Genomic DNA, 13581 nt, shown 5'->3' with positions numbered 1-13581 from the left:
AAGGTTTTATTGCGTAAAACACTGGTTAAAACTGTACCATTTCAAAGACATTTTTATTCTAACAGCAGAAAGAAAAAACAGTCATTTGCTGGGGGGGAAACAACTTTTAATACTTCTATACCAGAATAAAGTTCTGTCAACTGATGTATTATAATAATAAATAATGACCAAGAATAAACTTTAAATACAAAGGTTTTTTTTCCTAATTGTTACAAGCATAGCAACAAAATCCTCTACTCTATTGATCTCAGATTTTCTCCAAGACAGATATTTTTTTTTCCTCCTTTGCGTAGGAATGTAGACAGTATTTTGACCAATATCACAGACTACAGAAGTTACAGAGAAAAAACTTGACATGTTTAGATATGAGAAGCATGATGATATTCAGAAACTGACAATGTTTCACTGCTCCTGTCACTTGTTTGTATTCCAAGTTACAAATGTTCTGGAAAAAAATGGGGGGGGGGAGGCTGATGTCAGAGGCAAAAGATAGGGACAGTAGCACCAGACCAAATGGATTCAACACACACATCACAAAGAACGGGAGAGGAATTTCCAGTGTCACAAACGGAATTATTGCCTGTCATATCTGAAAATGCTCAGAAGACACAAAAAGAATACTGAAAAGAGCTCCAAAAAAGTGCAAGAAAATGGAATGTGGAATCTTTTTTTTTCCTCTTTTTTTTCTCGCTAAGATACAGAAGGCGGCGCAAACACACAAAAGCAAGCGACCGAAACACAGTCACCAAACACGGTAGTGCAGTTAAAATCCTAAAGCTTACTACAGTCAGAAAGTCTTCAATTACATTTCAATCCTTTACCTAGGATCATGAGAAACAGTTGCATTAAGTTTATCAACTTGATTTAAGTAAGGCAGTGAGAACTATACTAGGAAAAAAAAATATCTCCCCAAAAATGAGAAAAGCAGCTTGCCCTCTGCCAGACGGGGGTCTAAGTTACACAGCGACCTCAGTTTAACTGAAACTTCACTTGGATGGTATCGTTTTTAATTTTTTTCCTGACAGCGTATGCAAACTGTATTTCTTATTAGCCTGAGAGTCTCTTTCCTTTCTTCCAGTCTCAGGGTAGCGCTACGAATTTTATTTACATTGATTGCAGTTTAGTGTTTTTTGTAAACTGCTGTAGGCAGAGCTGAAGTTTTTAAGGCCCTGGGGTTTTTTACTCTGTGCTCCCAGCCTGCAAGGATATATATTGACTTTTTCTTTCTTTCTTACATTTTTTTTTTAAGTCTGAATGATTTTGTTTTTAGAAGAAGTTAATACTTCTCTATCATCTTAAACAGCACCAATTTTGCTTCTCTCAAAGGAAGTACATGAAAAGGCTAAAATCTTTTGCCACTCAAGTGGGTGTAAGGAGAAGCCATTAACTGGCTTTCTTACATTTATCCTTTTCTTTTCCTCAGTCATGTTTTTCATTATAATCTCTCCAAAGCTTCCTAGGTGGGAAACGACAGGATTAAATTTGGAAGGGGCCAATTAGTAGAAAAGCTAAAATCTGCAAAAATATAGAACACACTTTTTTTTCCTTACAAAAAAACAAAGAAATATTAGCTATCACTTTTTTCGTCCTTCATCTTTTTTCCCTTTCACTAGAGACAAGGGGCAGGATGTCTGGATTCATATTTTAGGTCAAATTGCTTGAAAAGAGATTTCTCCAGTAAAAAACAAAATACACTGTCCTGCACAATGTCTGCAACACTTTTTTTTTAAAAAAAGAATAATAACAACAGCACCCTAATAAATGAAAACTAATCTTGCCTGGGGAATCTTTCATTCAAGTCTTTCCCCCCCCCTTTCTTAAAAAAAAAAAACCAGAAAAGAAACCAACTTTCTATTGAATAATAATTATTTCTCCTTTTTTGTACTGGTATCATCTCTAGACAAGGCTAACTAGTTTCTCTATCCAGCACGCTCCTTCAGTATTGTATTTCTAAATCTCTCTATAGCAACCTACTTCATTAAAAAGGAACAAAATAGGAAGGGGGGGAAACAACATTTCTCTCAATACTGCAAGTCCATCTAAAAGAAAAAGAAAAATACAGTCCCCCCGAAAAACCACATTGTACAATTAACTGCAGTGTTTTGCTGGCCTGCAGATCCCCCCCTTTCTGCTCTAATCCTTGACTCATTTGGCCGTCTGTGTGTGTGTGTGTGTGTGTGTGTGTGTGTGTCTTTCGCTATATATAATATGTATATCTATATCTATATATATATATTTCAGAAATTAAAATGTTAACAGCACAATCCTTTTCAATATAGGTCAGCACTGACTGTAGCTTATGGGTCGTCTAAAATTTCTCTGAGAGTGCAGAGTTGGAGCACCACTTGGATTGATTTTCTCAGCAGGGACAGCTCCAGTCAGCCTGGCACCACCTCACTCCACCAACACGTCTCATTAGGCAAATGGCAGCGGTCGGTGTCATATTAAAAAGGTGTTTTCAACAATGAAAACACAGGAACACCCCCCCCCCACGCACACACACACTTCCCCACTCCCACAATCTTCAAGGCAACATTAAATCAGGAAGATGGTATCGCAGATATAGATATATAGATAGATATTCTGGTAAGAGCATTCTTTCTGGATAAAGACCACTTTAGTGTTAGAAATGCGCCCTTTATTTCAGTATTTTTCACACACACACACACACACACACACACACACACACACACACAAACACAGATATCTTGCAGCCTGCACACATTTGGGGGAAGAAGAAGAAAAAACAGCACCCACTTGATTTATCTCCACCTACATTGTTTGGAAGTACTTGTTGCCAGGTAACAGTTTAACAGCCATTTTCAAGGGCTGGTTGTTGTTTTTTCCCTCTTTCTCTTTTTAATGTGTGTGTGTGTGTGTTTAATGTCTTAAACATCCTGCACACTTCTGGGAATTTGCACACAATCTGTTTTCCTCAGAAGGCAGTTAAGCAAACTCTCTGTATTACCCAAAATGCATATCTAAAAAACTGTGTAAAATAATATTGCAATATACAGATTGATTTGTTCTGCGGCATTACTCCTGGGCCTGGCTGCCCTCCTCCGTTAACTCTGTCGAGCTCCCAGGTTTGACAGCTCCAGGTTCCTCGGAATTCCCAGAAGCTTCGGCGTCAACTCTGGAGCGCTTGAACCTGCGGTCTGGATACTGGCTGTTGTCAAAAGGCATGCGATGGACACAAAGGACGTGGGTCTTCAGATTTCCCTTCTGAGAGGCACTGTAGGGGCAGTATCTGCACTGGAAAGGCCGGTGACCTGTGCAACAGACAAACATTGGGTTAGCATTTCCTCAGGCCTGCAGGGGTTCCCCGCCACCCAGCCTCTGTAGTGCAGTTCACAGAATGGAATAATGTAAAAACACAAGTCTCCCCTTCTCTTATATGTGGACTGAATCATACAGCCCCTTTCTGCTTACACCCTATACATTTAAAGCTCTGCCCGACCCCCAGTTTGTTGAGGGTGCCTGGAACTGTACAGTGGTACCTCGGGTTAAGTACTTAATTCGTTCCAGAGGTCTGTACTTAACCTGAAACTATTCTTAACCTGAAGCACCACTTTGGCTAGTGGGGCCTCCTGCTGCTGCTGTTGCTGCCGTGCCGCCGGAGCACAATTTCTGTTCTCATCCTGATGCAAAGTTCTTAACCTGAAGCACTATTTCTGGGTTAGCGGAGTCTGTAACCTGAAGCGTATGTAACCTGAACCGTATGTAACCTGAGATACCACTGTAGTTCTGTGAGGGGTTCCCAGGATTCTTGGTTGGGGGAGTGTTTCAAATGTATGGTGCGTACACAAGCCACAGTCTTCGCACAGGTACTACTGTGCCTCAGTTTCCCAGGACGTGAAATTTACAGGACTTAATTGGCCAGACACAGGGCCTCTCTGGCTCTGCTGTTTTCAAAACAGACTGGGCAAATTTTGCACTAATTGTGCCCCCTCCCCCACTTCTTGAGATTCAGGTTACAAAGCATTCTTCCATGACTTTAGCACGTTAGAAAGTCATCTGTGGATCAGTGCTGGGATATAGGAGTCGAAAATACATTCTGTCAGTGGCGTGCAGTGAAATTTTTCATAGTGGAACAGTTAGGGGCAGAGGTGCTACCTTGTGAGGGGCGTGGGGGGTTGATATTATGCGTGTCATGTTGTGACATCATGACGTCTTGCATGTGAGCATTGAGCCTCCCTCCCTAAGCTGGGTAGAAACTTCCTGTGCTTTGTGAAAGAGGGGGCAGAGGAACCATTAGGGGATTAGCTGAGTCCCCTCAGTCCAATGTCCGCACGCCACTGCATACTATTGGATTTTTTAAAATATAAAAAAGCAACAGCTAATCCCCAGTATCTTGTAAATATGTAACTTTGTAAATAATACTGAAACGACACATACAACTGAATGTCATTTTGCAGCCTATTTCAATAAACTAGTTTTATGGAATTTTAATGCCATGGCACACATTTAATTTGAATTCGATTTTCTTTTTTCTTCAAGTGGAAGAGGGACACTAAGGTGTTCAATTGTTAGAGAAGAACGGAAACAAGAAGGGATGTTACAGAGATGGAGTTAATATTTTTTAGTTTAGGAGAAAGGCAAGTAAGATGTGACATGATAGACGTTTGATGCATAGCACAGAGAGAGTGGATGGAGAAAAGTTCTTCTCCCTCTCTCCTAACACTAGAACTTTGTGGACACCCACTGAAGCTGAATGTTGGTGGCTTAAGAAGGAAGTCCTTGGGTCAACTGTGGAATTCGTTCCTACCATAGGCTGCTCAGGACAGGTAAAATATAGTACTTCGTCATGTAGCACATAGTTAAACTACATAATTCCCTCTCACACAAGGCAGTGATGGCCACCAACTTTGATGGCTTTAAAAGAGCATTGGATGAATTCATGGAGAAGAGGGCTATCGGTGGCTACTAGCCCCAATGGCTATGTTCTATTTCCACAGTTGGAGGCAGCAATGCTTCTGAGTGCCAGTTGCTGGAAACCGCAGGAGGGGTGAAGGATCCTGTGTGTTTGGGTCCTACGTGAGGGCCTCCCATTGCAGTATCTGATTGGCCACTGTGAGAACAAGAGTCTGGAACAGATGGGCCATTGACCTGGTCCAGCAGGCTCTCCTTCCATTCTCATGTTCTGTTCTGTTCTCACAAGGTTCTGTGCAGCTAAAGGAAGCAAGTGGGGGCTCACCCTTCTCGTGCTGCGTTTGTGGCCCGCCTTGCAGACACTAAATTGTTCCAGATTATTCTGAGCCAGCCTGAGACTTCATGCTGCATCTGGCTTGGAAGGTTATGTTGCCGCAATCACATTTCAACCTATGCTGGGAAGTTGTTGATGTGTCTTACTGGAACTTTATGAGCTTTGTCTCTCAAATTAACTTAGACCAGGGCCATCTGAGGTCAAATGCACTTAGCTTACTTTAATTTGCTGAAATAAATGAATAAATAAATGTGCCTGACCATCTGCATAAAAAGCTAAGCTAAGGAAGACATGACCTAATAATCACATATGAAGAACAACGTTAGCCCCCTCCTCCCCCCCGTCTGATTCCCCACCCCCTTTCTGTTACACACATGCACAGAGGCTGCAGACATGTTGCAGAGGCAGAACTGACCAAATGATTTGGACTTTATGCACTCGTTAGACATGATCCAGATGGGCACATATGGAACTTCTTCACTGCCATCCATCAAATAATGCATTCTGCTTAATTCCATTTAAATCTATAGGTTTAAATCCCAGTGGTGGATTGTATCCAAGTCAAACTCCTGTCTGCTAAAAGGTAAAGGTAAAGGGACCCCTGACAGTTAAGTCCAGTCACGGACGACTCTGGGGTTGCGGTGCTCATCTCGCTTTACTGACTGAGGGAGCCGGCGTTTGTCCGCAGACAGCTTCCGGGTCATGTGGTCAGCATGACTAAGCCACTTCTGGCAAACCAGAGCAGTGCACAGAAACGCTGTTTACCTTCCCACTGGAGCGGTACCTATTTATCTACTTGCACTTTGACGTGCTTTCGAACTGCTAGGTTGGCAGGAGCTGGGACCAAACAATGGGAGCTCATCCCCTCACAGGGATTCGAACCGCCAACCTTCTGATCGGCAAGCCCTAGGCTCTGTGGTTTACAGCACAGCGCCACCTGCGTCCCTCTTCTAAAAGGTACATGCCAATAAATCATTATTGACCCCTTTTCCAAGTGAAAACCTGTCTGTTTTTCCATCTAGTGCTACTCAAAAGTTATGATGATGAAGAAAGAAGAAGCGAAAGTTTACTCTAACTGTGAAGTGTCAGTTTACACACCCAAAGGAAAAGTACTGGGGAAAGCAGAGACCAAAATTATAAACAGGAGGTAGGTACATCTCTGGAATTTTCAGCAGAAGGGTTTTAAAAAGCCATTAATGGAGAAATTGCACTTTGGAGTCTAAGGCTTAATCTGCTTATTACCTCACAGACCCATATAATCTATGTTGTAATATGCTAAGGGATTATATTGCGGTAACAATGAAACCTCTGGCACCCATTGGCTGAGCTGAAGTGATGCCATGGGATGTCCACAAACATCCTATTTGCTGAGGGAAGTTGTCAGCAGTAGAAGGCTCAGTGGGCTGAAAAGAAAGATAAGTTTGCTGAGGAAAACCCTCGCCGTCAGATTCGAGGGCAAGTGGAAGTATATGGAGCCAGGTGGCAAATGTGAAACCTCAAAGCTTAGTAGGATGAGATACTAGGAGCATGGAGATAAAGGCCCCAGTGAGCTGAACCAGGGGACAAAGCAGGGAGCAGATGGAAAAACAAGAACTTAAAGAAAGGGCAAGTAGGCAGACAGAGAGCGAAGGAAAAATAAGTCAAGGGAGCATATTCTGGTTGTTCGTCACTCATAACTTCTACATTGGGCACCCTTTAAGGGCTAAGTTAAGTATTTCCATGTTCGAAAATATGAAAACAATACTGATGCACAGTTGCATAATAATATATTATATTTTCTACTGTGTTAGAAATGCGCCCTTTATTTCAGTATTTTTCACACACACACACACACACACACACACACACAAACACAGATAATATGAAAACAATACTGATGCACTGTCATCTGCAGATTGGAGCCTTTGGCAGATCAGTCGATTTCAAAGTCCCCATTTATAATCGTTTCCAATCTTCAATTGTGTTTGCCGTATTTTCCAAATAATTTGCATTTTTTTAACAAAAAAGAGTCTTCAATATATACAGATTTCTGCATGCAATTTCCCCTAATATAATGCATCCTGGTATGCTGTTTTCCCTAACTTTAGCATTTCATACACACTTTCCTCAAATGGAAGCATGCCTATCATAAATATGTCAGCCCATAATTAAGCAGATCGGCTACACCTATCACTGAAACTGAACTTAAGAGATGGAATACAACAAGTAGTTTCTATATGTATAAATAGGTTTACAATTTGTTGAAGTAACATACTATTGGGAATTGGTCTCATCAGATTTCTCAATGAGGCATCACAGTCAGAGGGTCCCATAGAAACTGCCTCTCCCCACACAGAGACTAGGAATCTTAAATAAGAACCACTACATTACTGAACATTGAACCCAATGGTTTCCTCAAAGCTCCTTCACACCTGTAATACTCCCAGTCTTTGGCCCCACTCTGGGCTTGTCTTATCAGCACAATGGGTGGGAACCTGTTTGGATGCTGCTGTGCACATGACTCAAAAGAGATCTCGCCTTCATATACCCCCATGCTAATCCTAAATGGTCATCCTGAGACAGAGTTTTTCATGGTCTAATCTAACAGGTTCTTTTCTTCTGGTGTTCTGACCATTTACCTAGCCACCCCTTCCTCAGCCAAGGAACTTGGGCAGCTCCAGTCCACCCCCCCCCCTTGATCTCCAAAACAGTTGTGTCTCCTATTTGTGAGCCCCCTTTGACCTGCAGCACAGCATTGGCTGCTTCTACCAGCTTCTTCCTGCTAAATCTGAGGCCCATCAGCGCTATACATTTAAAGCAGTATTATACCACATTAAACAGTCATAGTTTCCTCCAATGAATCTTCAGAATGGTCATTTGTTAAGGGTGCTGAGAGTTGCTAGGAGACCCCTCTTCCCCTCACAGAGCTACAATTCCTAGCATTCCCTAGGAGGAGGGATTGATAGTTTAAACCATTCAAGGAACTGTGGCTCTTTTAGAGGAATAGCTCCCAACAACTCTCAGCACCCTTAACAAACTACAGTTCCCACGATTTACTCTGGTTGCATAACTCATTTACATCTTACAGCTCTAGAACTCTACAACATTTTTGGTTACATTTTACTTTATCACACAGCTATAAAAACCTAAGAAATGTAAACTGCAATCATGCAGTCACTTTCCCGGCAGTCACATCCCATTGAACTTAATGGGACTTACACCTGAGGAGACCTTGCATTGTATCATTAAAGGTAAAGGGAGCCCTGACCATTAGGTCCAGTTGCAGACGACTCTGGGGTTGTGGCACTCATCTCGCTTTATTGGCCGAGGGAGCCGGCATACAGCTTCCGGATCATGTGGCCAGCATGACTAAGCCGCTTCTGGTGAACCAGAGCAGCACACGGAAACACTGTTTACCTTCCCACCAGAGCGGTACCAATTTATCTACTTGCACTTTGACGTGCTTTTGAACTGCTACGTTGGCAGGAGCAGGGACCGAGCAATGGGAGCTCACCCTGTCGCGGGGATTTGAACTGCCAACCTTCTTATCTGCAAGTCCTAGGCTCTGTGGTTTAACCCACAGCGCCACCCGCGTCCCTTATTGTATAATTAAGGACCTGCAATTAAAGACTTGAAGTCTAGCTTTACCTATGCAATGCCAGTGACACCTGCCAAGCAGATTCGCTTATTCATTAAAGTGTTAACACTAATTCAAAACAATTTTTTAAAAGAAGGATCCAATAAGTGTAAATTAAGTAGCACCTAATTATGCCCCAAAATGCTTTCACTATTTGGTATCATTCTCCCAGCAAAAGGGTTTGAATGTTCACATCCCTGCAAAACATATCACAGTTTGGGCTTATTAATTCAGCTGCGTTTAACAAGCAAGGAAAGCATTAATGGCACCCGAAAGTGGTTTCAACCCTCCACTGCCTTGTTTTTCCATCACTAACTTTTGGGGGCCATCAAAATTTCACATCACTGTCATGTGAAAAGTTAAGTACACAATAAGTTAATTTGTATTGTCACTGTGCAGTACAACAGCAGTAAAGAGCACATCAATTTTTAATCCGGTATGAATAATATATAAATATGTATACACAGTGCGGGTCAAAAAGTGTAAGAGCAAAAGAAGTGGTATGTTGTTTACAGCAGCAGTCATACAAAAAAAAAAAAAAAAAACCATTCTGGAGATCAGTCTTACAAAAGATAACAACATCTGCAATTTGCTTGTAACTAGGGGGCAAAGCAGAATGCCCGTTTCTCTTGGGTAACACCGTCCATTAATTACTGCTCAAAACTGGTTGTGGGCAGCAAGATCTTAAAATAACCAGGCCTAGATAAGCAGGCAAGTAATTTATACCATTTTTATCAGATGGTAGTTGGGGAGGATTTGGGGGCTGCGGGCTCCTTCTTTTCAAGTCATAGATCACATATATACTAGCTGGGGTGTATCTTCCAACATATAATCATTTGAAAGTCGCTTTAAGAGAATGGCTTCTCATAGTTCAGAAGACAAATATTCTGCTGCAATTCTAGAAAGTAAGATTACCTGTGTCTCAGTCCCTGCAACTAAGACTGCTTCAGAATAGCCAGGTGGAAACCAGAGAGGTGGACACTATGGTCAAATGTTCTGGGACCTTTGAAACAACTCAGATGTACCACTGTGTATTCTGGCAGTACAAAGTGTTTTGTTTTGTTTTGTTTTTTAAAAATGGCTTGCCTGTGTACATTTTCTAAACTTTGTTTCTCTTGGGAACCTTGCTCTTCTCCGCTTATCTCATACCTGTTTCAGAAGTGACCCCCTTTTGATGTGCCTACTTGTAGAAAACTTTAAGGATGAATCTACCAAGGTGATCTATCACTTTTTGGACTTTCTGAAAATGCCTCAATCACTCAATCATTTCAGTGGCTCTTGTAAGCACTGGCTAGGGAGTGCAGTTATACTTCACAGAGAGTACTTTCCATCCTGTTTCTGCATTGATCCATGATTATTTAAATCCACATGACATTTTAAGCTGCCGTTTCTCTCAAAATACAGATTTTAAATGTATCTGCATTTTTTCCTGAAATGGAAATAGCCTTGAAACATTTTGAAAGTGCAAAACTCCATGCTCCAATCTACATATTAATTCAGGATGTGTGGGTCAGTCAGTTTGTATCAAATTTTGCAAAGATCCAATTCCTCAAGCAGAGTTAAACTTGCTTAAAAGCCAGTTCCTAGTGAACCCTGGGAACTGTGAGAAGGACTACCATTCTCTAACAGGCAATCCTCCATGCTCTCACTGCATTACAACTTCCAGGATTGTTTGGGGGAAATCCGTAACATTTAACTAATATGAAATCTGTGTTATTTTGTATTATTAGTATACTACTTTCTTTTCTACTGCATCTGCATGGAATTACCTCTCTGCTTAATATTGATTTGCAACTTTTCATCTTAGGTCGATCTGAGTCTTCTTTACCTGGGTTAGCCGAAATACTTTGTTTGATAAAGGGAAGAACTTGCAAGACTAAGAACTGGATTAACTCCAGCTACTGCTGTGTGCCTTATTGCAGCAGCGGACTTATGTTGGCAACAGGTTTCTAGGAATGTCCCTTGGGAAATGGAAGAACAAAAAGCAAGTATTTCCATCTTTTATATAACTATACCTTCTTTCATCCCTTTAAAAAATGTTACTATGTTAATTTAGCCTTTGAAGGAAGGAGAAAAAGCTTTGTTTTGTTTTCCTTCAAATCCGCGTTCTGATATGTTGCTTTGCGACAACATGGTGTCAGCCTGCATCAGTCACATCACATCACATTAAGTTTCATGAGACGGTGTGCTTGAACGCAGAGTCCAAGAAAATGCATATCAAAGTGAAAAGGTTCTGAAATTCTGAAGAGTTTTTGTTGTTGCTGCTAACAGATCTCCAAATGACCATTATCAAGTTGGCACACCTCAGAGAGATTTTCTTTTTTAAATTGTATTCACAAGTTGGTTTCTATGGACTGAAACCTTTTTCAACTAATTTTTGCAGTGCCATACTTTTAGAACACAAAATTGCACCTAACAAACCTTAATAGGAATAATCGAGAATGAGCTTCATTGAGTCTTTTCCATGCATGCATTTTGTACTTTTATGATGCTATCTTATTTTAATGAGGGATTTTTTTTATTTTTTTAAAAGAAACAACATCATCTGTTTTATAGCTTTAAATTGTTTTTAGGATTGTTTACACCGGGGTTGTCAATGCGGCTGCCTCCAAATGTTGTTGGACTACAATTCCCATCAACCTCAGTTGCATGGCCAGTGGGCAGGGGTGATAGAAGTTCCAGTCCAAAACAGCAGCTGGAGAGAAACTCATTGACTACCCCCAATTTACACTGTATTGGTTTGGCTATGCTGGGAGTCATTTTGAGGAGGCTTTTACCCAGGAAGCTGGAATATAATAAATACCTCAATCAATAGATTCTGTAATACTTTTGCAGAAATGCTCAAATTAGGACATATAACAATATTCTTGTAGAAGGAAATGAAGTCCTGGCACACCAGAGCTCTGAATCATAGCCAATACTTGTACAAGTCAAAAAGTGACCTCTTTAATAGTTGCTAATTTACTGGCAACAAGAAGCATCCATTATTCTAAGAAGACTACAGGGCAATGCACACTAATAAGATAAGGTAAAGACAATCAACATTAAAAATGTTTATTTTCTTGATCAAAGTAAATTAATTCTGTCGTGCTATGAATATTTGATCAGTGTCCAAATTCCACATACATTTCCACCATGAAATATGTTGTCTTTGTGCTCTAAAAAGGCACATATGTAGGGGATTGTACTGGAGTGTAAAAAGGATCATTAGAATAGTCATATGGCTGAGATGAGGAATTAATTCCAAATTGTTACGGGTGTACTAATAGCAGCAAAATCATGGCTTTCTCCCAAAGCAGCAAGAAATGGTAATTTCAAAGAAAAATGTCAATAGTCTATTACTCAGAATCCTTCTGCTTTTCCCACTATGATGTGTTTTATAGTTTTGAATATTTGTACAGATATTGTTTATACGCAGATGCAAAGAGAAACAAAACACAACACACACATATTCACATTCTACAATGTGAACATTTAGATAAAGAAGCGAGGATAATCTAGAAATGAACTTTTTTTTTAAAAAAAGAAGCTTTCTGTTAAGGCCAAAAGAGAACACATCCCTCCCCCCTTTAAACACAAAAGTTGAAATTAGGAATGTGAAGACACAAGTATACCCTGTTCAACTGTGTGTTTTGTTTTGTTTTGACTAACGTTATCATTATTTTAGTGGTGCTCAAAATTATTTGGCTGCTTCAGCCCAGCAGGGAAATCCAAATTCAGTAGCAATTCAACTGAAAAAAAATGTTCAAAATACAAGATGGTGAGATTGTGCTGAGAAAAAGACTAAGGGCAATTTAGCCTTGCTAAATTTAGGACACGGGTGGTGCTGTGGGTTAAACCACAGAGCCTAGGGCTTGCCGATCAGAAGGTCGGCGGTTTGAATCCCCACAATGGGGTGAGCTCCCGTTGCTTGGTCCCTGCTCCTGCCAACCTAGCAGTTTGAAAGCACGTCAAAGTGCAAGTAGATAAATAGGCACCGCTCCAGCGATAAGGTAAATAGCATTTCCGTGCGCTGCTCTGAATCGCCAGAAGCGGCTTAGTCATGCTGGCCACATGACCCGGAAGCTGTGCCGGTTCCCTCGGCCAGTAAAGTGACATGAGCACTGCAACCCCAGAGTTGTCCATGACTGGACCTAATGGTCAGGGGTCCCTTTACCTTTACCCTTTATAATATTTGTAAATATCTTTCTTATAGAAAAATATTTTTCCTGGATCATTTTTAATCTGTTTGTCTGCTTCCAGTAGGGATTGGCAAATCTGTCAATTTCAATTTCTCATTTCTCCCATCTTAAGCTTATATCTGTCCTTTTCCACAGCAGTTTGAGAATTTTTTTTAAAGAACAAGTCCTTTTGAAAATTCTGCAACATTTTAGTATGCATTTCTCCCAATAGACATGGCTTCATATGCAATTTTGCCTAATAAACATAGTTCATTTTTTCCAAAGCAATATTCCTTTGCATCTGTTTTTGTATGTCATTCTGCATTTTATGGACAATTTACATGCATTTTTGTGCACGTGACTTGGCTGAAGAACTGCACTGCAAAATTTGGAGAAGCATGGGTTGTGAAGGATAGCTGTGTTTGCAGATTGTTTTGAGAAGTGCAAATTAGGAATGTCCATCTAAAGATGAGAACTGGATTGAATTTCTACCCCATCCTGAGCTTTCAGCCCTTGGGACCTCGAGTGCATCATAATGTACACCAACTACAGCACTCATAGGCCTTTTTGGATGCAATTAGAATTGTTAGAATTGACAG

General features: G+C 40.8%; 1 protein-coding gene across 3 annotated transcripts in view; it reads right to left on the bottom strand.

Annotated features, from left to right (window-relative positions):
* Window positions 1-381: 381 nt before the first annotated feature.
* Window positions 382-13581, bottom strand: part of ZNF536 (zinc finger protein 536) — a 453697-nt gene continuing 440497 nt past the window's right edge. For 2 of the 3 annotated variants that reach the window (XM_079988707.1, XM_079988706.1), the window contains one exon: window positions 382-3272. In XM_079988707.1, coding sequence (XP_079844833.1) covers window positions 3037-3272 — 236 coding nt within the window. In that variant the 3' untranslated portion in view covers window positions 382-3036. The remainder of the gene's footprint in view (window positions 3273-13581) is intronic. The other variant, XM_079988708.1, reaches the window with a different exon arrangement.

Source organism: Podarcis cretensis, assembly GCF_951804945.1.
Source record: "Podarcis cretensis genome assembly, chromosome: 8".
NCBI lineage: Eukaryota > Metazoa > Chordata > Lepidosauria > Squamata > Lacertidae > Podarcis > Podarcis cretensis.
The sequence above is the reverse complement of the archived record's forward strand: the minus strand, read 5'-3'. Positions and strand labels throughout refer to the sequence as shown.